This window comes from Neodiprion fabricii, chromosome 1, assembly GCF_021155785.1.
Source record: "Neodiprion fabricii isolate iyNeoFabr1 chromosome 1, iyNeoFabr1.1, whole genome shotgun sequence".
Lineage (NCBI taxonomy): Eukaryota > Metazoa > Arthropoda > Insecta > Hymenoptera > Diprionidae > Neodiprion > Neodiprion fabricii.
The window spans coordinates 15,054,558-15,080,822 of record NC_060239.1 but is presented as its reverse complement, the minus strand read 5'-3'; the positions used below and the strand labels follow the sequence as shown (position 1 = coordinate 15,080,822).

At 39.2% G+C, this 26,265-nt stretch overlaps 1 protein-coding gene and 1 long non-coding RNA gene across 3 annotated transcripts in view; both read right to left on the bottom strand.

Moving 5' to 3' along the window:
• Nucleotides 1–26,265, bottom strand: part of LOC124188024 (arylsulfatase J) — an 850,127-nt gene that overhangs the window by 736,005 nt on the left and 87,857 nt on the right. For both annotated transcript variants that reach the window (XM_046580288.1, XM_046580289.1), the window contains exon 2: nt 8,271–8,444. In XM_046580288.1, the coding sequence (XP_046436244.1) occupies nt 8,271–8,444 (174 nt within the window). The remainder of the gene's footprint in view (nt 1–8,270; nt 8,445–26,265) is intronic.
• LOC124188026 lies at nt 11,085–12,257 on the bottom strand. Its single transcript, XR_006872222.1, has 2 exons — nt 12,194–12,257; nt 11,085–11,693 (listed from the first exon to the last, which is right to left on the bottom strand). It is a non-coding gene; the product is annotated as an uncharacterized LOC124188026 (long non-coding RNA).

The following is a 26,265-nucleotide window of genomic DNA, read 5'->3' as shown; positions in this document are numbered from 1 at the left end:
AAACTTTTCTCGTGGTAAACGAATAAATATGAATAATTGCTTGATATATCAATAATAAATAAATAAACAATTGTTGAGTATATTAATTCGCATTTTGAAACTTCAAATCCATTAAATATCATATTGATCATGAAACGTTTCCGCCCGATGGTGGATCGTTCGAGGCGTCAAACATCAAATATTTACATCAATTCTATGTCTAAAGTTTATCCTATAGCTATTGGGGGGCTGGGACAAACCCCCAAGGTACGGTGTCGGTCTGTCCGGGTATCAATTGCCGCTTGTCATCCTGCCAACTCAGAGCCAATTTTTTTTGTACGATGGTGCTTACTTCGTGTTTTTTGCTGCGTATTAAACACTGTGGAAGAGTCAACTCTCGGTAAGCCGTCAGACAGCGCTTATAATCATCAAACGTGATGCTATTCATCGATGAATTTCTTACACCCTTGGCACGCTTACTCACTTTTACGCCACTGTCATATTTTTCCCCATCCTCACCCATCGTAGTAAATGTGTACAGCTTTGCTCGCAGTCCCACAAACTCTGTCATAATTTTACCATTATTTTCATCCTTCATTAGCCCTGGTTGTTTTTTGTTTTCAAGGGGAATACCATACACATTGTCGGGCGGATAGTCAGAGGTGTCAAACATTGTATCTACATCACGTTTGATGACATCGTCGATATTAGGCACATTGAATTGATAAATAAGGCTGTCTGTGTCGGTATACATCAATTTAGCCTAATTATTCGAAAAGTTGGTTTTAATATAATTATAGTGGAAATCGTAGAGAAAGATTTTTGACAGATCTAGAATTGATGCGCCGACGTAAATAGGTTTGACGAAGTGAACTTTGACACGATTCATTTCAATGATAACCATATCAGTGTCAAATACGGTGCAGCTGTGAAAGTTTGCTCGGGCAATAAGCGTTCTCGCACCACCTTTTCCCTCCCATTTTGTAACCAATTTAACATCTTTATGATTTCGCACATTCTCCATAGTCTTGCCGAACACAGCGTTATTCATGAGTTTGTAAAAGTTTTTCTCAAATTCATTCCTAGATTGCTTACGCATGTCTGTATTGAGCGTGATGTAAGGCTCGAGCCATAGAGATTGCGCAAACTTCAAAATTCTATGCACTTTCGTTAATTTCAATCCTAAACTCAAACACTGTTTCAAATTTCTATAGTGCAATATATACTTTGTTTTGGGGTGAAGGGTGGTCGCGAGTTTGGCATTTTTACTACCTGGAGGAGTAAAATGTTCGGGACAAAGAGGTAAGTCCTTGTGATCCTCGTGGAGTTCTACAGGGTAGTCCAAATCTACCTCCAGAAAGTAACCGATCGGCGAATCGTCCGGATGGTTCGTTATATCGATGTGCTGGTACTCCCACTCGAACGAACCGATTGGTAAATGCACGCTCATAGCTGCACCGTACAGGTTATTCACGTCAAAATACATGAGATACGATTCCGCTTTGTTTGGATCAAAATCTGTTCCCATGAATCTATTATTGGCCCGAGCGTGTCGATTGGAACATTGCGCTACGCCGCCTCGAATGGCTCTTTCAATAAATAACACCATTTCAGGGTTGTCTAAAAGTTGCAAATTTACATTAGCATGCTTGAGCATCGCGTCAAAAGCAAGCCCCGGTGCAGTGTAGTAGTGCAACGGATCTAAATTGTATGTTTTGAAGCAGCTAGCGCGAAAATTTTCGAAAATATCGGCAAGCAAAAGAACATCGGTCTTTAAATATAAATCTGAGTAGCCCCCCAATAACTCTAAATGGAATTCCCTCCAAACAGTTTTCGCGTGCTCGTAATCGGTGTCTGAAATATTTGCATCGCAGAGGTGCGAGTAGAAATGCTTCTTTGCAGGTAATCGCGGTTCATCGAGTTTCCCCCAACAATCGACGTATTCATAGGGAAAAACGCCTTTGCGGGTCATCAAACTGAACTGAGTCGGGTTATTATAAAATTTGCGTGTTATGTGTTTATCGGTATCGGTCAAATATGTGAAAAGTTTATCGATGCTGCTAGCCATAAATCGGAACGAATCAATGAATCTCAAGTGCATCATTGTTCCATCGACGCGTTTCGTGAAGGATATATATTTTTCCTTATTTATGGGTAGCAGTGTAATTTTACCGGGAAAAGTTGACGCGAGGGATTTTATTAAAAAGTGAGAATCGTAACCGGACAAATTGTGGAAAACTATTGGAATTGTGTGCGTCTCTCTGAAATTCAAATTACACCGATTATGAGCAGGACCACGATATTTACCCGTGAAGTGACAGCGATCGTAACACTTTTTCTCCTCAGGGGTAAACGGTTTTTCACAAATATAACAATTCTTTGCGCGCATGTGACGATCGCGTTGCACTTGGGTAAGAGACTTCATCGGAATTATGTTTTTGATGCGTGACTCTACTTGAATTGATAAATCTTTAAGCTGTTTCATAAACCAATCTATGCAATCGACACCGCGTTTACCGTGGAACTCTGATAAAGTCTCATCGTACGCACAATGTACATAGTACGCTACACTGTGCGGGATATGCTTTTGAATTTCACAAGTCTTACGAGTTTCAAATTCATCTATAGGTTCAGTGATTAACATACATTCGAGATCGGCGTATACGACAAATGGAACGGTGCCTTTGTTTTGAAAATTGGAAAATACTAAATCTTTACACTTGGGAAATTCCATGCGTACTTTATTTAGCATAATACAATCTTGCCGATGATTGTCGTAGGCGTGTTTCACGCTACAGTGGCACAAACATCTGTCACACAAAAACAGCTGGCCATTATGATCAGACAATTGTTTGCTCACCAATCGGGAAAGATCTTTAATCCAAGCAAAGTGGAATCTCGGTGCAAACTCACCAGTCATATCGTCTTCCGGATTACTCTCAACCATTAGAAGATGGATCGTGTCAATGTTTAAGCTATGCAAATTTTTACTCAAATAAATTGGCACGATGACGCTTTTATTTGATTTTGCATGATGCGAAAAAGTTTGAGATTCTATTCCATATACATTGATGCGCAAATTATTCAATCTCTCAAGCTTTTTCACATCATGTAGAGTAGCAGGGAATTTGATACCTGTACAGTCCAACTCGGAAATATATCGATGATAACGGCTAGTCCTATCGGCGTTGATCTTGACCGGGTGGAGGGCTGCTATGACGGACCAGAGAAGGCATCTTTCGTCCTCGTTCCTCACGTTCACCACAGCCTTCTTCCGTTGAATGTCTTGGGGCTGCTCGACGAATGTTGAAGCCCCCGCGGCGAGAGGCTGGTAGCGATTGATATTTACAGCGATGTTAAGGATCTCAATCATACTCCAGCCGGAATCGCGTTGCTCGAAATCTTCCACCTTTGACTGCAGATCACCCCGTGCACGTGTCAACCAACCATTTATATCGCTTGATGGGAGGAGAATCGCCTCGTTGGTGGTGTTGAAACTCTTAACTTCGGTGGAGATCTCTTCGTGCTTGGCATTTTCGAATTTGCACGATAATATGAGGTTAACCTTCACATTTCCCTCCTCGCGCAGTATCAGCTCCAACTTCTCGGTGACGACGCGCTGCACATCGTCCAGAAAGGCGTCCAAATTTTTATGACGGAGATTTGTGATAACCCCCGTTCTGATTCGGCTGGCAAAAGCGCTATCCACGTCGTCTCATTGTACACCCGCAGGAGTACCGATATTTCCACCCGTCACCACTGTGCGCTGCTGCAACTGCTTGATCTTCGTCACCCAAGATTGCAGGAGTGCGATCGTATGTTGGATCCGTATTTTCGCACCAACGGTTGTTCCTCGTTGCATGGAAATATCGCGCAGAACTTGGATATTCGCAATTCCAATATCAGCCCAATGATTGATGACGGCATCATTCTCTTCTCCGGGTGGTTGCTCTCTCAGCAAATTGTACGTCCTCTCCATCTGCTCCGCAAGTCCCATGTACGCTTCGACTGCCATGACTTCGACGTTGATATAAGCTGAACTTTGTATAACTTTTTTGACTTGCACGTATCGTGTAAGACTGACGAGTCTGCATCGGATGCGTTGAGCTTATATGTATATAGGCCGATAGATCGCAAGAATTTGGGAACTGTGCGCACTGCGTTCTGCGCATATCGGAGGGTAAAATGACGTCAGAGATGCGGTGCGCACTGCGTTCTGCGCATCTCGGAGGGAAAAATGACGTCAGAGACGACTGGGCCCACCCTTTACCCATCCTGCCATCCCTAAATTTTTGGGTTTTATTGCCCTCCCGACTCTGCAGAGATGATGAAATTCATGTAAAAAATGACGCGAAAGACGGCTGGGGTCCGCAGTCCCCGCCCCCACCATCCCTAAATTTTTGCGGTTTATCTGCCAATTTGAAGTCACCCAGTTCCGCAGCTGCATCTTGCCTTAAAGCGTGTTGGAACAGGTTTTCACCCCCTCCCCCTCCCCCTCTCCACGAACCCACCGCCGCCTAATGTAGTTTTTGAGTTTTATGAGTCTTTAAGCAGCGTGGGCCATGTGGTGTGAAAAATCGGTCAACGAAAAGCAGGTAGCGAACAGTGTTTGGTGTAAGAAAAATCTTATCTTGCCCGCTCTTCACCGGATGGTATGTGTACACACAGTTTTGGGTTTTACGACTCTTCATAGTGAACAAGTCCGAGCCTGCACATCCCCCGCCATTCTCTATGATATGTATGTTCGGTTTCAAATGAGCTACTATAACAAAGAAGCTGGGCCTTTGCTATCGAGGCGTGAATTTATAAACCAAGCTCCCCTTATCGTCATCGATTGCTCCAAGCAGAACGAAACATTGAAAACTGGGGACCTGTGGACATTCGATTGGAATTTGACTCTAGCACTACGTTCCCACCACACACTTCTGCCTACTGCATGATCTTGCATGATCGCATTGTTGAATATAATCCGATCAGTGGTACTGTTAAAAAATTGGTATAAGTCAATTTTGGAATAACAATATGTTTAATTAATATGGATATTGAAAATAATATCTATAATTTTACTCGTTAAAATTTAGAATAAGATGATTGAGAATAGAATAAGAAAACTAAATGTAATTGGTGTTAAATAAAAAAATTGTTAAAAGCATTCAAAACGCCATTTTAAACCTTCCCTCAGGAGTCATTTCCTGGAACTTTTTCAATAGATCTCGCGGGTTCTTACCCTATCCGATTTATGTGTGGCTTTCCGGCGCCAAACAAGTCTCGACAGGAATTATTTTGTGTGTGTGTGTGTGTGTTTGTGCGCGCGTGTGTGTGCGTGCGTGTGTGTGCGTGCGTGTGTGTGTGTGTGTGTGTGTGTGTGTGTCAAATCCTATGAAAATAGCCACCGAAAATGACCGGGGGGGGGGGGGGGGGGGGGGTGAGAGAGAGAGAGAGAGCGCCGTGAGTCGGGGGGGGGCTAGGGGTGAGCTGGGGGGGAGCTAGGGGGGAGCTAGGGGGTAGCGCCGCCATCTTTGAGTTAGAACTCTCATATACATACTACTCTCAAGTTTTGGAATCTGGTCTAAAGACATTGGAAAATGCAACCCGTCGTATTGTAGCACTGAGCCGAAATGTGGTTATGAAGTAATCACGCTGGGATTGTTGTTGACTGGAAAGAGGGCTGCGGTGACCGACCATAGTCGCTGTTGCGAATGTTGTCGCTAGCCTTCTTATCACTGATATGGTTGGGTAACGGGGTGTATGTGAACACACTGCCTGGTTGTTGCACGTACTTGTTGATATTCACAGTCAAATTGATTATTTCAGTCAGCGACCAGCCTGAATTCTTTTCCTGGAAATCTTTCACCTTTTTCAACAAACTCTCTGTCGCGTTTTCGATGAACCATTATTCGTTAATATCCGTTGTGTGGAGGATGATTTCATTTCTCGTATTAAAAAATTTGATCTCTTCCACCGTATGATCATCTTTTCTAACTTTAAATTTACAAGCCAGTATAACGTTGGCTTTCAAGCTCCTGTCTTTCTTCAGAGCGTTTTGTAGCTTGTCACAGCTAGTACCTTTGTGTCTCCTAGAAATCTCTCCACATCTTCATGTTTCAAATCGACGATGGATCCAGTTCCAATTCTCCCCTCGGAAGCTGATTCCAAATCTTCCGAGTGAACTCGATCGCTTCTTCTTTCTTTCCGCGTACCTCCACCCGTTTTCTGAAGCCGTTTGAATTTTTCCGCAATCGCTTTCAAGAGTCCGATCATTGTGATAATTCTCATCTTTTCTCCAATCGATGAAGCCTTTCGCAAAATTCTGTTCAGAAGCCGAATATTTTGAATTTCTAATTTCATCCATATCTGAATCTCTGCTGTTGATGATTTTCTCAAGACTTTGTACGCCGATTCCATAATATCGATTAATCTCAAACACTTTGTGGATTCCATATTGAGCCTTTTCCTCACGTATACGTGACAAGTTGAGACTGAATGATCGTTTGCAGTGATGAGCGTCCTTCTTATAGGGCAGCTGTACGCATGTTGTGTGTGCGCGCGCTGTGTTTTGCATTCTAAGAGCGATAGTAACCCAACATCGCAGATCCTTGGCTCTGAATGTATACTACCGCAGCTATCGGTCGACCTTGGACTCTGGTCTTGACTGAACCTGTTCAAAATTTATCGTAGAGTTCACATTACAGTTACAAGCCAAAAAGAATGTCACGTTGATGATAACGTATCGACATCCACGTTGGTAAAAAACAATTCTCAGAACCAATAATTTGGAATGTCGCGTGGTTGATATCGTGGGAAAAGAATGTGGGGCGGCTGATGTTACACATCAGCAGTCCTACCATAGGAAAGGAATTCGAAGTGGTTGATGTTACACATCAGCAGTCCTATCGGGGGAAAAGAATGCGGGACGGTAACCGACATCCACGTCGGTAAAAAGTTCACGCCCCTGATGCGCCCTCTTCCGTTGGCAGGCGAGCACTACATAGAGACTTTGACCGCGGTCGGTAAGATTGTCGGTAAAACAGCACGATTCTTATCTTCGACCGATAAGAATTGCGGGTAAAGCAGTGCGATCTTTACCGTCGACCGATACAACTGTCGGTAAGGTTGCACGTTTTCGACCTCAAGTCGGTACGGCAAAGCACGTTTTATCTTACGAGAGTGGTGGTCACCTTTAAGGGCTTGCGTCTGGGATGCGCGGATAGCCGACTTGGTCGGTAAAAAGGTGTTTTTACCCATAACCAGCCTTGTTATACTACTAACTGGCATATAAAGCTTATGAAAGAAAATGGTTCACATTTCTGAAAACAACACAGTGAAAAAAAAAACTGACATTCAAAACCGTAGGGACCTTCATTCGGACATTATATAAATTATCAATAGAAACTGTACTGACTGTTATGTAAACAATTAGGCCTACATACCAACAAGCATGTGAACAATTGTATGACTTTCAAATGTATTTGTTTGAATAAACATTAAGATCACAGTCCTGTTAGTACAGGCAGGCGAGTAGACACATCTTTCTTGAACATTATGTAACAAACATCGTAAACGTTTAGGAATGTCGATATATGTAAGTTTCGAACAGTACAATTTTTCACAGCAGTTTGAATAATAAGGTTAAACAATAAATCGTGGCATTTATGTAAATTAGTAAATTTACAAACACTGAAAATTCTCATGTAAAAATTTGTGATTTATTCTACATTAAAAAAAACCTGAAGATGGTAGGCGGAGCCTGCCGAAACGTCGATTTTGAAAAACATAATTGATTGCAAATTGAGCATCATTTCATCCCTGACCATCACTCAACTGAATGGAATCTGTAGAATTTCTACACGGTTATGAACATCAATCTCAGTAATAGTATCATCATATGAATACGTTTTTTTTTTGTTTTCAATTTTGTTCCGAGCTATACAAATATGTACAAAGTGATACGCACATTGGTCCAATAATACACAATTATATAAAAAAGTTTAAGTGAATAATAATGTACTCTCAGACTTTTTTATCCATGTAGATGCATACTTAAAATCACGTTATCAATATTCTGTGATTTTACCATTCTTTGCTACGCAACGTTACACATAAAACCTATATACAGTGAGATATCACCTCTTTGAATTAAATTTTTAACAGTTCTCAATCACGATAATATCGTGCATTTTTTCCAATACATCTTAAGTAAACATTTTTGTTGAATACTAGCTTGTAATAGATATACTTATTATCATCAGCATTTGAGGTTCGAATGAAAGGACCTAGTTTATAAATCTTACCGTGTGTTGCATTCCCGTGTGGATCGGATGGTTACCAGTCATAAGGGCACTTCTAGAAGGAGTGCAGATAGCGGAAACGTAATACTTGTTCAATATGAGGCCTGTATAAGCCAAAGCGTCAATGTTTGGCGTGGGAATTTGTCCAGACCCATGAAAACTAACGTCATTCCAGCCCTGAGAAAAACATATTTGTCTTATTTCACTTTTGAAAGTAGTAATACAGTTCAACTTTATATTAAACATGGTAATGTTTGCGGATTTGTCGGAAATGTGAAAATACATTATTGTGAGTGTTCTTTGTTTTGAAATAGGTTGGTTAGTGAAAAATCAAAGGCATTCTTCTTCGGAGGTAGGCAGAAATCAAGTTTGCCAATCGAAATCACCTAAATTAGCCACTTGAAGCATTTTACAGAGTGGGGCAAGGGTTACTTGTTACTGCTACAATTTTCTCATGTTTGGGCAGACAAACCACCCAAGCTGCATTCTGGCAGACACGGACGATGCACCGTCGAAGCTGCGCCGTGTCGGCCGACACGGGCTAGGAAAGTGGAACTGCCAGAGCCGTTTCACTCCTCAGAATTAGGAATCCGGATCCCAAATCTGATGAGTATAAATTATATTGACTATCATAGATTTTCTATACCAGACCAGGGTGTTGACCGTGGCCATCGAACAGACTTGAAATCTCCGAAGAAACGATTTCAGATACCGGCTGACGAAGTTGTGATTTTACTCATCTGGTCCCCTGTGCATGGTTGGAATTATTAAATAAGTGTAAAACAACGAAACAAATGTTGTTTCACAATATTTAATGAAGAAAATAACGATTGGTAAGGTATAAAAAAAAAAAAATCAAGCAATTATCCGAGTTCTCAGGCTTTACGGATAACAATTCCAAAAGTCGTACCAACTGAATAAAAATAAAATAAGAATAAAATACAAAAAGGCACTTGGGTCCATGTAAAGTAACTAACTGAAAGTCAAATATTAAGGGGGTATTATCGTCTGGAAGCTTGTTTTTTAAATAATATTTGGGAACTAGTTTTGTGAAAACTATGAAACGTACAGTGCCGGGGTTCTTAACGCATATTAAGATATGTTTCAACTAGCAACACAAAATTTTATGACATACTTGATTAAAATCTATACAAGTTATGCGCTGTTATGCAGGTCGTGGCTTGAGACACTCGTCCAATCGAGTACACGAATGGTGGCAATTCTACTCGTCTGGAATATTACAACATTTTTTTAAATCTATATGAATATAGTTATCGTCTGAACTAGAACTAAGTAAGGACGAAATTTTTATCCGAATCACAGCTGTTTGGAAATTGAGGTTCAATTTTCCTGAAAAATTTTCAATCAAAACATCAGAGTGGGGCTAAAACTGTCGTTTCCAGAAAAACTTCGTAAGGTGAGGCTACTCAAATTAGTCGTTATCCACCGTAAGTTCAGCCGTCTCATTGTCTGTGCTAAATGTATAGTAAACTTTGAATGCGTTTTTTTGAAAATGACTTGTTTCAAGTCGGGCGCACGTTTTTTTTTTCTTTCAAACTATTGGATCGATTGATTTCGAATTTTGCATATGTATTTGGAATTTTTCGAAAAAAACATTGGAGGGGTAACTACCCTTGAACGCTGTTCATCTTGCGCTTAAGCAAAAAATGGTCCAATTGAAATCTCAAAATTTGAAAAAATGTATATTGCGTATGTACACAAAAAAAAATTTACGTATTTCTGGATTTCATCGAAAAAAAAATATTCGACGGAAATACCCTTACGTACTGTAATCACTTTTCTCCTTCGACAGCCAAGGTTGTTCGTGAATTCATCTCCAGCTGGAATCCGCTTTGAACGGAATGGTACACATTTTGAATTCCAAATTTGCTATATCGTGTTTAAGAGGAGCCAAAAATTCATCTGCCTTCACTTTTAATCATTCAACATCTTCGGAAGTTTTCCTAGTGATAAATTTATTGATTTTCCTAGATACTAATCTGTGTGGGTATTTAAATCCATTCAACTAATTTTTTGAAGCTGTAAATCCGAAATCTTCATAGCCAATCTCTTTCTGGACTTGTAAGGCCCATTTGCGTAAATCACCCAATAAACATTGCTGGTAAGTAAATCGTAAGAAATTCGTCGAAAAATAACGTTGTATATAGTTGAATAATCGTTCAGCACATACGTTTTTTCTCGTGAAAAATGTCCGCCCTGATAAAGGTTTTTTCTACTGCGCTCATCAACGTTTTCTGTTAGTGATTATGATCCGGATATTCCACGGTTGAAGTAAACGTCGAAATTACGGTTTTCAGAAACGTAATGAAACAAGTATGAAAGAACGCAATTTAAATGTTAACGTAGACGTTTAATATATACCTGTTATAGCCACCGTTTTTCGTGGTTCAAACACGTTTAATAAGCGTGTTCATTGGAAAATTTTTTTTATAACAATACACGTACTGAATGTGTGTTGATTTAACGTAAAAACGATATCCGTAAACAATTATTACACGTTTAATTGAATACACTTAATCGAATATCACGCGGTTCCGATAAACGTGTAACAACCAACTTGAGAATATGTTTTCGGTATAATTTTTCATGTACTATATTAATACACAAGCTGTTAAAAGCTTCTTGTATGGTCAATATGGACTTATCTCAGGGGTTAGATGATACAGCAACGCTCACATTCTTAGCTATTTCAGTAATGGTAACTTGCACCAATTAAATGATATTAATTATTTTACATCCACACCTATGTATTCTTATGAGAAATACAGGACAACTAAATGAGATAAAGCACACACCTTTGCGAAACATGATATATATTTATTATAAGGTACTTTCATCCAAGGCAACAATGACAATAGTTACATTGCACACGTATCGAAATATCCGCTTTAACAATGTATCGGAAACATAACAGTAGTTTTTTATATACCAGTTTGTCTGTATCGTTGATGCGGACATTTTATTATGCCAACGATGTAACTGTGTGAATGTTGACTGGGATGTATAAATAAACATACAGTCTTTTACATATACGCATACCTCAATTGTACAGATGTACTCACAAGAGTATAGAAGTATAGCAAATAGTGAAATTAAGTAAACATGAACAAACAAAAACTTATATCCGATACAAGAGGTTTGATAACAAATAAAACATGAAACAAAATAATCATAAAATGATTATACCCTAACGAGGAAAATTGTTAACTTTCATCTCGGGACTAGGTAAAAAATCACAATCCTGACAAAGTAAAATAATAAAAAGTATTGGCACATTATTTCAAAAAAGAACACAGACGCTATAGAAAGCGTTGTCTAGGTACGCAGTACGCATAAGTTTTAATTATTATTCGACCGCAGCTGGAGCATTCACTTCCTCGATATCACTGCTAATCCGTCAAATACCTGAAAATACATAGTATTTAACACCTGTATTCTAGGTGGAATAATCTTTATGTGCCATTTCAACGTTCTCTCAACGTGTCTTGACAGGTCTATTATATATCATTTCAACCACTGTGTGTTTATTGGGAAAAGATGCAGCCACTAAATGATCGTTCATTCGTACATGATACGTATGTGTTAGCGATCTATTTCACTGGATAACCTTATAAAAGAAAAACGATGCCTGCACAAGTAAGAATGAAGCTAACAATAAATATCTGCGGCTTCTATTTGCAATCAGTATATATTCCATACCATAGACATGCTTCTTATAGCATTATCTACAAGCAATTCTATTGTGCCTACATCCTTTCGGCGACGTTCAAAAGCAAGTACGACGCAATCACAAAGTATTTGTTTCTTCTTTTTATTGTCAGGTTATTTACGCCTGTATTGTCATTTTCGTCTGTATTGAATCATCGTGATAAATTTTTCCAAATAGAAAATACATTTGTACTTACCAGCTTATGAAGGCTCACATAAACACGGACGTGCACTGACCTCGGAAGTTGGTCAAATTAGACTTATTCACTGATCGCGTGAGCTGAGAGCCTTCGCGAACGGTGGTGGGGGGGCATTCTGGCGCGTCGTCCTCGGCTCTCAGCGTGCAGGAACCGTACGAGTTACAACACGCTGACCTAGCGAGCCAATCAGAGGCAGAAGAAGAGGCGCGAGTATTTCACGCTAGGACATTCTCGATTCTTCGCGACCGCTTGTCGTTTGATACATGCGCTCATTATACGTATATGTAACATCCATGGTACACGAGCTTCATTTACGGCCACTCGCTTTCCTAGCATGGGTTATTCCAATATATACATTATGGTATAGGAAAACGTATGTTTTACAATTAATAAAGACGCCGCGAAGGGATGCACTTATAAGCTCAACTACGTAATTTCTTGGTGACCTTTGTAAAAAAATCTGTTCATCGATTTTTCAACTTTTTTTCCTATGTTGGGGAATTAACAATAACACAAGGAAAAGAATTTGAAAAAATGGAGGTAACATATAGTTCTACTTTACAATATTACGTAGAATAAAATTATCACTTCTAGTGTTATGTCACCTGAATTTTTTCATATTTTTGATGATACTCACTAGTTTATCGAATGAAAAAAAAGATTGGAAATCGAATGACCAGTTGTTTACAAAATTTAAGGTAATCAGAAAAACGTGCTGAGGAGGATAACAAAACGTTGAATTTTAGTCACTGCTAACATGAGAAAAACTTGAATATAATGATTATAGTTCCAAATTCAAACATCGCAATATGTAAGTAAATGATGTAAAAGTTGATTCCTGCCCTCACTATGTTGAAAAGGGTAGTATTCTTGGATATGAAGGTCAGGAAGGTACGAAACAAATCTTGTTTACGTTTCGGCCCGAGTAGGTATATAATTCTGTGTATCGATATGACAAGTCTATGTACGACGTAATTTTCACGTATTACATGTGATCAGTAGATCAAAAGTGTATTGACTTAATTATTAAACAATTAATGAGAACATATTGGCAAGGTATGGTAACTATACGAAACGTTAAACTTGTGTTACTGGTGAAGGAATAAAATATGTATATTAGCTGTTCATGAGACTAGAAATATAATGGATTTTACCACACGTTTATACTACGGATCTCGCTTACCACAATAAAACGTTGATGATGGAACGCAGAAATTTTGTATTTTAATACCTACAAATATACCGATTTTTAACGAATTTAAATTGACAATTGAGCTAGTAAACAAAACGTTGATTATTAGTCTAGAAACCGTTGTTTAAATGTTGTAGAAAAGCAGTGAATGAAACGTTAAACTTGTGTTGCCGGTGAAGGAATAAAACATGTATATTAACTGTTCATAGGACTAGAAATATAAACGGTTTTACCACACGTTTATACTACGAATCTCGCTTACCACAACAAAACGTTGACGATGAAACGTAGAAAATTTGTATTTTAATATCTATAAATATACCGGTTTTTAACGAATTTAAATTAGCAATTGAACTAGTAAACAAAACGTTGATTATTAGTCTAGAAACCGTTGTTCAAATGTACGTGTAATGAAAATCGTATAATATTTGTGGAGAGACAACGATTAATATTTTACTGAAAAATTACCGTATATCGAACACGGTAATATTTTCTACCTATACCATAATTATACGACCTTAACGTTTCTTCAACCACATTTTAACCGGCTGATGTTTACTGGGTTATGTTCACTTATTTCAAACTTCTGATCCGCTTAGAGTCAAATATTCAAATATGAACACATGCCAAAATGATTAATGAAAATGTAACAATATCCTACCATAAATTGCCTAATAATCAACAATTGCGAAAGGAATGAATACAGAGATGCCGTTACACTGAAAACTGGAATCCAAACAGTTGCCACGTGTGTTTAATGTATTCGAAGTGGACGTGAGAAATCTTGTGTTGGGTTTGCCTCAGACAAACATATTAAGAGAAAACACAATACCATCACGGCATTTACGATTGACATTGCATCAAGAGTCTAATTCATCAGAACGCGCAAACAGAATGGTAGCAAGAAACAATAAGAGTTTCATAAAAGAAGTGTTGGTATAAACATGTATTTATTGAGTACCACTGATCCTCAATATTCTGCCACAGAAAATGATACAGATATAAATTTATAGGTCGCAGTTGGTGAAACAAGGAACGAAGATAACTAAGCTAATGCTCTGAGAGAAAAAATTCAAAAACTTGAGGCGGAGAATGTAAAGTTGCAACAGCAAATGATAACAGCAAAACTTCTTGCAGGATCCACAATAAAACGTTTACAAAATCTCAAGCGATACTTGAAAGCGAAAATGCATTCCGAAAAGTAATTAACTTTGAAAATAAGACAGGTTTTGTCCTCTATTCTTAGGTGGAATTGGCTCAACATTATAATCCGTAAAAAAAAAACTGAGTCAATTGGACTACAGAAAAAATCTGAACTCCCTTTACCCTGAAATATTTTATTAAGCGATTCTACATCTATATGAGATCAACTTTGCATAACCTGCTGCCTGGATTATCAATCTTGCAGACATATACCTCGAAAATAAATATAAGGCAAAGACTATTGAACGATGTTTTGAACTTCACAGAGATATCTGGACGTGAAATGACCCAAGGAGAAAAGTTGTGATTCAGTTTAACGAAGTAAAAGTGAAAGAAAAAAAAACACATGAGGATAATCATTTATTCATTGATAGCGATACTTCATTTCCTAAGTTCTTACGTACTGAATTCACACAGGTACGAATACGACTAAATCAACGATGAAGTGGTCGGACCACATTTCCAACTGCAAGCTATCATGGCAAGAGGCTTACCAGGAAAGTGGAAGCATCCAATATACTTGTATTTTGACCAAAAAATGACTTCAGAAATATTTAATACTGTTCTAAAAAAGCAACACTCTATTAGAAACATTGGTGTCAATTGAGCAGCCATAGTTCCTTCATCCAATCACAAACAATAAAATGCATTTCTTCGTCGACGCTCCGCACTTGCTAAAATTGATGAGTAATTCGTTTATTAACACATGTTGTGTTAGAAGATGGCAGTAGTTATAAAGGGGGGGTTCTGGTTCAAACTGACTTACCGACTTCAGCGGGAGCTGCGGAACGCTCCTCACCTGAAGTCGATTTGTTACCAACAGACTGTCGGTGTGTAACCGACCTAAGCTAAACTGACCCAACTTGAGCCAACCTAACCTAACCCAACCAATGTAAACAATAAGATGGCGCGAGCAATATGGCTGACATGATAGCGGAACAGGTTGCTAACCTAATCTAACCCAGCCCAGCCTAATGCATGTAAATAACAACATGGCGGACAGGATTTCAAAGCAGGATGACGCGGCGGTATTGCAAATTGGCTGGCGGAATATACAGTTTCAAAAATAATATTCATGCGAATATTCCATTAATAGGCAAAAGTTTTCTATTAAATGAATAACAGCACACGCTAATGAAAGTACCGTTGGAACAGTTAATAGTCCCACTAAACATTTTCAATATCGCTAATTAGATTTTCCGACAAAAGCTTATGTAAATATTCTATTAATAGAGCAAATTTTTCTATTAAATGAATAACGACACACGCTAATGATATCGCGATTTCCAAACCAATACAGTTAATTATATTTTCCCCAAGTACTGTTGAAATAGTGAATAGCCCCTCCAAACATTTTCACCATGTGTCGGCCGTCATATATAAGACCAACACACTCAATGGAAGTTCAGTATTGTCCTAGAAAGGTTTCCAATTGCAATAGTAAAGGCATAGCAGGTGAAGCATGCAAGGATCTCGTCGACACGATAAAAGGCGTTCATGATTTGATGCACACCATGTCTCCAGGGCAAGAGCGCCACAGAACCACAAATCATTGGATCGCCATTGGGATTGCAAATATGCAATTCTTACGTGATATATCCATGAGGCCGAGGACAACCATGAGCGAGTAAACACCGTATCCAACATACAATCACACTCCTGCGATCTTGGGTGAAGAAATTCCGGAGGCTCCTCATTACCGGAGGCAGCGTCAGCACTTTAGCGGGCGATAATCGCGCGCAATGAGACGATGCGGACAGCGCTTTCACCAGTCGAATTCCAACGGGTGTTATCACAAACCTACAATACCTAGATTTGCACGATTTTCTCGCTGATGCTCAGCACCTGACAATTGTGCGTTTGGAGGCAGCCGTGCAAACGGATGGTATCATCAAGGTGAATGGCATTTTATCCTGCATATTCGAAAATGTTAAGAATGGTGTAAGAATGGTAGAAATAAAACACTTCACCACCAGAAACGTGATTATTTTACCAACCACAAATCTTAACCAATGGTTTAACGATAACATTACCGACCGTCTCAGGGTAAAGGTGGAGGAATTCCAACATCGTGATCCCGGATGGGCCATGATTGAAATTATCAACCTTGCCGTCAACATTAACAAATATGATCCGCTGTGTGGAGGTGCATCAACATTCACAGAATTGCCAAGGGAGATTCAGCAAAGGCACGCAGTGGTGAATATAGTAAACACAGACGAGCATTGTTTTTTGTGGTCAATCAACGCAGTACACAGGATCGGAACTACAAAACAAATGTCGACCAGCTAGCTATGCACACTTCAGCACCCGACTACGATATGAGGAGATGAGTTTCCCCACACCTTTCTCCGATATCCTCAGGTTTGAGATGCAAAATAATTTAGCAATTAACGTTTATGGGCTTGACTCGAATGTGATAGTGCCCCTATATTTGAGCAAAATCTTCATTCGGATAGACCAAGGATTCATTTGCTCGCTATAAAAAACAAAATCAACGTGGACAATGTCAACGAACTCGACTGTCATACGATATTCTATTATGCTCGGATTCGAAATCTTTCGCGTTCACTTAGTGGCTAACTATCGCTACACAGGACTGCAAAATTTTTACGTGATCGATGTTCATGCCATTTTCACCTAGAATCATCATACCAAAATCATATGTAAGATGTCGGAGCGAAAATAATTGTAGAAAAGATCTGCCTGACAACGAACATAAGATTATGAAATTCGAGAATCATCGGTATAAAGAGTCTGTCCCATTCGCCGTCTACGCCGATCTTGAGTTCGTTCTCAAACCTATGGTTAATGAGGCGCAAAAGCACGCCTCGCACAGCGCGGCATACTATGTTCACTGTGCCTTTGACGATTCTTTGTCTCCATTCCACCTGAACCGCGGTCCTGATTGCATTTCACGGTTCATTAATGAATTACAATCCCTAGCCAGAACCGTCAAAGGTTATTTGACCGAAGTTGTGCCGATGGAGCCATTGCGTGCGGACCAGGAACAACAGTTTAGAGCGGCGGAGGTTTGTCATATCTGCGAAATACCGATTGCACCTACTGATGTGAAGCACCACGATCATTGCCATTTTACGGGTGCAGCATATCAGGGCTGCAATCTACATTACACAAAGTAACACATCATACCGATTGTGTTCCACAATTTTTTGGGTTATGATGCACATTTTTCAATACGTGATTTGGCAACGTCCATAGAGGGATCAATTACTCTTTTTTCGATCAACAAGGAGAAGTATACAATATTCACAAAGGAGGGCAAAGATACAAAAGTAAAATTGCGCTTAATCGACTCGTTTAAGTTCATGGCTAGCAGCATCGATAAACTTCCGTCATATTTGGGTGACGCTGATAAACAAGTGACGCGTAAATTTTACAATAATGCCGAGGAATTCAAGCTTGTAACACGCAAAGGTGTATTTCCATATGAATATATCAATAATTAGGCGAAACTAAATGAGCAGCAATTACCGGATAAAGATAAATTTCACTCAAATTTGAACGATTCGGACGTTTCCGATGAAGATTATGTGCACGCGAAATATGTGTGGCCAAAATTCGGGTTAACTACGCTTGGCGAGTATTCAGATTTATATCTGAAAACTGATGGGCTGCTTCAAGCAGATATTTTCGAAAACTCCCGCCAGAATTGCTTCTCAATTTACAATCTCGATCCTCTGCATGATCACACCGCGCCGGGGCTTGCTTTCGATGCGATGCTCAAATGCACGAAAGTTGAGCTCGAATTGCTGACAGACATGTATCAAGTATTGTTCGTCCAGATAAGCATCAAAGGTGGTGTGGCACAATGGTCCAACCGTTACGCTAAAGCTAACAATCTCCACATGGGTGAAAATTTCGATCGAAGCATAGAAACCACGTATTTAATGTATTTTGATGTCAATAACTTGTATGGTGCAGCTATGAGTCAATATCTACCATCTGGTAAATTTGCATGGGTGAATGAACTGCAATTAGATTTGCTTACTATCCCGGATGACTCCCTGGTTGGATACATATTGGAAGTTGATCTGGAATATCCAGCCGAACTCTACCATACGCATCGAGATCTCCCACTTTGTCCTCAACACTTCGTTCCCCCAAACAGCACGCAATCCAAATTAATACCAACCGTTTTATCGCGCGAAAAATATGTTATTCGTTACCAGAACTTGAAAGAATGTCTTAGCCTCGGCATAAAATTGTTTCAAGTCCATCGTATTTTAAAATTTTGTCAATCACTGTGGTTGAAAAAATATATTGATTTAAACACGGATATGCGAAAGAAATTACGCAATGAACTTCAGAATTTATTTTTTTAATTAAGGGGGGAGCCTGCTTTAGAGACTTCACAAAATTGATTTTTTCAAGGATTTTTTTGGGAAGGAAAGAAATATCCGATTGAAACGAAACTTTCAGGTTTTATTGTTACATATTTCAGCAGTCTTCTTAAATTTTTTCATCAAGATATATGTCATATTATGCCTGGTACAAGCATTTCACCGAGGCGTCTCGAGTGTGCATTTGTCGTGCGGCGGGAAAGGTGCAGGTCGCAATTTCCATCTGAAACAAAGAACCCAAAAAAATTTTTACTTCTCAATAGTATAGCTTCTAGTAAAACCAAGAAAATTCAACAAAAAGTGGAAAATTCAACAATTTTTCGCAATTTAAAAAAAAAGTTCATTTTTTTTAATTAAAAAATTCACTTTAGATTGCTTAAAAGGTGGGTTAATCTTAACTTTCTTAAGGTTTTTTAAGTTCAACTAGAAGAGAATTTAATCCCGAGTGCAATGCAATTTGTCTCGTTTCGATAGGACGTTTAGTTTTTTCCCTATCTTTCCCGCCAATTAGGAAAAATCGTGAAAATGAAAAACCGAGGAATCGTGCGTCAAAGTTTTCGTATATAAAAAATCGTAATTTTCTTGAACTTACCGCATTAATATGCTAATCAGCGATTCCTGGTCCATAGAGTTGCCCTTCAGACTCTTCAAAAAACTGGTTCAAAACTTCAAAAAATTGGTTAAGACTTTTCAAAAAAATGGTTGAAAACTTCAAAAAACCGCTCGTATACCTGCTCGATACTTGCTCACTATTTCTTCTGTAACTCCAAAAATGTTTCAAATTTGCGTCTGAAATTTTAGGGACACATTCTTGGATAGTTTGGGAAGACATTAAAGCAAAAAAAAAAGATTTTTTGAAGCCTCTAAAGCAGGCTCCCCCCTTAATGAACAACGCGGTGTTTGGGAAAACGATGGAAAATGTGCGAAAGCACACGGATGTTGAGTTGGTTACGGAATGGGAGGGTCGATGGGGTGCGAGATCGAGGATTGCACAACCCAATTTTCATAGCTGCACCATATTCGATGCAGATATGGTTATAATTGAACTGACTCGACTGAACATTAAATTCAACAAATCGATAGATGTAGGATTTTTAATTCTGGACTTGTCCAAGACTTGGATATACGAATTTCATTACAACCACGTATAGACAACTTTTGAGGACTAAGCTCATGTACACGGACACAGTCGTTCTCATCTACCATTTCGCTGTGCCAAATATTTATGATATCGTCAAACGAGATATTTCGAAGTTCGATACCTCTGATTACCATGCAAACAACTGCTGTGGTATCCCATTGGCAAACAAAAAAGTGTTGGGTCATTGCCAAACTCTACGCCTTTCGAATCCAGACTACAGGTGGTGATAATGGTGATGAAAATAAATCCAAAGGCGTTGTGAAGAAGGCTAACGGTATCAAAGGCTCGACACTTCGAAAGATCAAATTTGACGATTATAAGCGGTGTGTTTTTGATCGGACGGATCTGCAAATGCAGCAATATCTGATCCGTAGCAAAAAGCACGAGGTTAGCACTATCAAACAAGAAAAGTGGGCATTGAGGAGTAACGACGATAAACGGATAATTTTGCGAAACAAAATTGATACACTGCCTTGGGGATATCGAGGACAATGAAATGTAAATATTGTAAAAATTGTTTTTCTTTGTGATTATTGTGAATTTCATGTAAATATTACAGATTTTGAGTGAATATTGTCAAATTTTAGTAAATGTAATAAATTTTATTCGATGCAAATACTGTAAATATTAATCATTATATATGTATAATATTATCAATTACATATATATATATATATATATATATATATATATATTCAAGTTATAAGCGTGACTCTTATAACTTAAAAGGGTTGCGAAAATAATAATTCCTGAGTCTCAACGACTTGGGTTGATGTAGAAACGATACTAAAACATTATATCAACACCAATCACAAATAATTACATAAATAATAAGAAAAATAATTATAACACTTATAATCACCTAAATCAACAACAATGTCGGTTTTCACGATCGGGAATGCAGGCTTAGTTAATAGTAATAACAAAGAATAATTTATAATCAACAACATATTTTTCGGAGCATTCACTATGACGCTAGTGGATGTCTCGAGCGCCTGTCAATCACTCCCCTCTCTCTCGAGGCGATGGCTCCGCGGTGTTCACTCTTAGTTCTCCTTTCCATAACCCGTTCAGCGTGTTTATTGTTTTTCATGGATAAGTTTGGGTAAACAGGCCACAAACTTACATATATATATAATTTTTGTAACGGGCATTTTTGATGCCCGTTACAAGGGGCTCCTTGAATCCTGGGCGGAACCAAAAATTTTGGAATTTCCGATATATATATATATATATATATATTGTTACAAAGAGTGAAATCACCCGTTTTGCCCCCTCTTTAATGATCTAATAGTCAGCATAGATGAAAGACGTTTATAAACCTCTTATGTCTTTAAAAAAGAATAAGGTTGCTGCGCCAACCGACATTATTGTAAAAATAGTCTTGTTTCAGACTTTAAATGAGAAACACGTATCTTGCATTAAAAGCATTTTTCACGATATTCTATTCACGCTCTTGATTTCTTTGACTTAATAAGTAAACTCGCGGATCCATATTTCATTAACGTAACGTCCAGAACGTTACAATATATATATTGTAACGTGGCATTTTTGATGCCCGTTACAAGGGGCTCCTTGAATCCTGGGCGGAACCAAAAATTTTGGAATTTCCGAAATTGAGTCGCGAAGTTTTTGGAAAAGAGCGCCAGGACTAGAGTCACGCATCCGAAACTACGAGAGGGGACACTTTAGCGACCAGCGTAAGATATTTCAGTTTTTTTTTTGTTTTTTTTATTTTCCGAGCTACAGCGGCATCACGCAAGAAGTCGACACCGAATACGAGGAAAGTGCGAAGTGGCGGACTAGCGACAATTGCGAAGGAAGGATGTCGAGGCTGCGGAGGGGGAGCCGACGTAGATCCCCGCATCGCGGGAATCCAAGGTGGACGCGATTCCCGCTGGCGGCCGGCGCGCCGCAGCCTCTTTCCCTTCACCCCGCCAACAATTGACCGGCGAACTTGCGACGGACCGACTAGCGACGAAGGAGCACCACGCTCACCGCCAAGACGTCATGGAGCTGCGCGGAGGACGAGATTGCGAGCTAGCTTTAAGTTCTGCGCAGCGATGCTATCGAAGGTGCGCGTCGAGTTGCGCGATCGACGAAATCGATGACGGGTCGATTATTGCGTATTCTTGGGGGTATGACGTCACGTGTGGGATGGCGTATCAAGATCCGTGTTGCGGCAGGTGGTAGGTTTTTGAAACCACTGTTACGTGGGGGTGAGGGTGTACTGAGCGGTGGTAGTTAATGATTAATTGAATAATCAAGCTCCCACGTAACGACAATGAATAATTATTAAAACTAAGAGAAGACCTACCTTTCGATAAGCCGGTAATTTGTAGGATCGTGTTGCTATAGTCCTGTACAGGTCTGTGAGGTTTATTTAAATTGTTGAGGCAATTTTATAATAAAGAAAGAGGGAAGAAGGTCGTTCAAAATAAATGTTTAATATGATTTAACTGGTAAAAGATGAAGTATATTCTGTTTCAATTTGGTTATTGAAATGTCTGGTGACAATCAATGGTGATAATGATATATGAGCCGAAAATAACAGTTTATAAAGTGTTCAAGTTCATACAAATCGTGTGTTATAATATTCTAAAGGATATTATTATTTGGTACCAGGAACATATACTCTGAACGATGATTAACTAGCTGGTCGTGATTATTGGATTGTATCTCTTTTTTTAGATTATCTTGAATCAATTATATATATATATTGGTTAAGTCTTATTCGTTAATTCTTGGGAACAATAAGTACGATTTAATTGGGGGTAGTGAAGCTAGCCACCAATTCTAGACTTGATTTTGAATGAAAATTACTGAAGTAGATTTTGATTATAGAGGTGAAACAAGAATTCGTTTAATTTCGAAGATTAACACTCGGATTGACTTAGCTTTAGGTGAATCGGTCGACGAGATTGAGAGCCGTCGGATCGTGTCGGTCTGCGTCGGTAGAATGCTGGACCAGGAGCCTCACCTCAAGTTTGGAAGAGTTGATCGAACGGTGTTGAACGTCGGTCACTTAGTCTTTTAGATTTGGAATTATATTTAAGATTACCTGGTTCGATTGAATCAGGGCCGAACTCAATTTAATTATGGAAAATGGAATATCATAAAAATGTCTATTCACAGAAAAGATGAGATTTAGTAAAGAACAGAAAAGATGGAAATGTAGAAGAAAGTGAGTCTCTTGCAGCTAATAGAATAACTGAATGCTCGAATTTGACGAATTAGCGCGAGACTTTAGGCCGGTCACAACTAAGATTTTCCGAACGCTACTATTGCTCGAGAGGGCTAATCCGGGTTTACGTCCACGCACTTCGCGACTTGACAGACGTAAGACATGGCTGCTTGGGCCAGAGGGTATTAATAGGGAACAATCTGCAGGTGCAACAAGTTGCAACAGTAATTAACCAATTAAGTGCGGGGGCGACCTCCCGGTGTCCAAATCTACACGGTCAGCGTTAGTTCGCGTCATTCGATGGTATTCCGACGATTCTCAATCTCGTCACTTATACGTACAAGATGTTAACAGAAGGTATCTTAAGATAATTCTCACGCATTCATCCACACATCTTATCAAATAATCTATTTTAATTTGGTGGTTCCAAAGGTAGTGGTTTATCCTAATTATTGATGATAATTTTGACTTAAAAAGAGAGATATTCACGGGCTGAGCGCCGCTGTTACTAGGTCAGTAATTTTATAGCGCGATTCCTGGTGTCAGCAAATAAGATACAATGTCAGCGGATGCCGAGGACTGTACGTGACCTTATTAGAATATGAGATTGTTATGAAATAATTAAAGAAATGAAATGAAATGGAATTTTGAAAAAGGTACGCCAAGGTGGTACGTCGGGGCGTAACACCACTCTAGTTCTGGCGGTCGTGATTAGTAGTCACGTTTTGGGGGGGGAGTTCCGCGAAGCCATGGAGTCGCCCAAAAATCGCGAAGGGAATGGAAAGGGGGTTGCAAGGATGTAGAAGGTAAGCGCTGCTTCTATCCCCGCGATTGAATTTCGAGCATAATTGTGAAAAGGCTTGCTGCGTTGTAGAAAAGTACTCGAAATTCTTTTGCCGATTCTCTTGCTTGATGACCGTAGCCTGAGTACGCGGGTTAGAGTAAAGTAAATTTTGAGTTTCTGAAAAAGTTGAGTAGAGTCACGGGTTTTAGTTGAATCTTTCTCGTTAGTGAAACCAAGTATAGCTGAATTTCGCCGTACCGGGTCGAGCCGCGTTATCGTTTTCTTTTTGTGTCACCTCTCGAGTAGGTCAGGAAGCACCGAATTGGAGTGCTCGGATTAGCGGGTAACGTTTTGGGGAATTTTGAAAAGAATTAAGGTCGGATGCGTTGCGATTGCGTAGAGTTTAGGTTACCTTTAGTTGCGCCTGCATTGAGTTCCGTACTCGTTAGTTAAGACAATGTAGGTTGAGTTGAGTTACTTTGAGCTTGTGTATAGTTGAAGTTAAATGTAGTGGTGCTTGCGCTTAGTTAAGTTTACGTTTAGTTAAGATAGTGTTTAGTCGAGGTTAGGCGATGTATAGCCGAAATTGCCGTCGCGTTGCGCAGCAGTTGAGACGAGAAGTTTGTGCATCGTGTTTCAAGTTGCGAGACCTGACGGCGCACCGTCGAATAATTAGTTTTAGTTTCGTTTCGAGCAATAATCGCCATGGAGAACAAATGGCGAATTTGCGAATTGAGAATTGCGTATGAGGATGTTGCGATCGTCGAGTGACGTTTTAGTTAGGGAGCCGCGAGCTCATTAGAGTAAGAAATAGAGTAGGTTACGTGTAATTTTCTATTTAGTTTTAGACTCACGATGAGCGATTTTTGAATTATATTTTTTTTTTGTTTTGTATCACCGCTGTTGTGAAATATAAGATTTTATTTTACTTTTGTTAAATAGCGTGTGTATTTCGAGTGTCTCTCTCTCTCTCCAAAAATTACCCCTCCCCTCTCCGCGGTACTGAGCTATCGAGCATATGCCCGAGGAATAGCGTATTAATGATTTCGAGGCGTGTTAATCACGCCAGGCGCCCAACAAAAACTTGGCGATATTGTTTTAGATCCAGGGTACATCGTGGACGCCAAATTATTGTGCATGCGGTAAGTTCTCGGTCATTTTCTCCTAGTGACCGAGGTACAGAAAAATCCACGTCACAATATACATATATATATATATGTTGGCAGTCAATAACACTTAATGCCCTAATTAGGAGTTATATATATATTTTATAAAATTCCTAATTAGGGCATTAAGTGTTATTGACTGCTAACATAAAATAATTTGAGGAAAAACATGATGAATAAAATGCCTTTTGTATGATTCATGTTATATTTCATTATTAAATACAATTGTTTTAAAAATCAACCTTATCTATCCAACCATTTTGCGAACTATCAAATCCCAACCACTTCACGTAGAGTTGATTTCCACGTTGGCGTAATACTTTCTCCACTAGATAACCATCGGGGTATTTCACTTCACTTGGTTCCTCCTCATAGAAGCCTCCTTTGATGGATTTATTTTGATAATCGATAAGCTTGTAAGTCGGAGGTTTGGTATTTTTCACCTCGTTCGCGGTGAATATTTCCGCTGTCCAATTCAGTCTATAGCCTGTTTTGAGTACATTTTCATATGGGCTGATTCGAACGCGATCACCAATTTTGAATTTTCGTTTCCGATTAACGCATTAGACTTGTCGCGGCTTGTAAACGCGTTCATACAACTGTTTTTCGTTGATGGTGTTAACATTCGCTGGCTTCATCTGAATCGTACGATGTTTGCAGTTGTTGTAGGATTTGATCCTACAAAGAGTAAATTGCTTCTACATTTTATTTTTTGAAGTTCGGTTGAAACGCTCGCAGACCGAGACTTTTAAATTACTAAATGGAGAATACATGTTGATATTGTACTGTTTCACGAGAGCTTTGGATTCGCCATTATAAAATACTTTACCATGATCAACATGTAGATGTCTGGGTACGCGCTCTTGTATTAGTATGGATTTCATGGCAGTACACAGTGCGGCCAAAGGCCCTTTTATGCGGCCAAAAGTCGAAAAAAAAAGTTTTTAGTTGTGGATATTTTGTCATTGGGTTGGCTAAAGGAGTCCCCTAGGAGACGGAAAACGTTCATAGTAAGGTCCCTTGCCTCAAATCTCC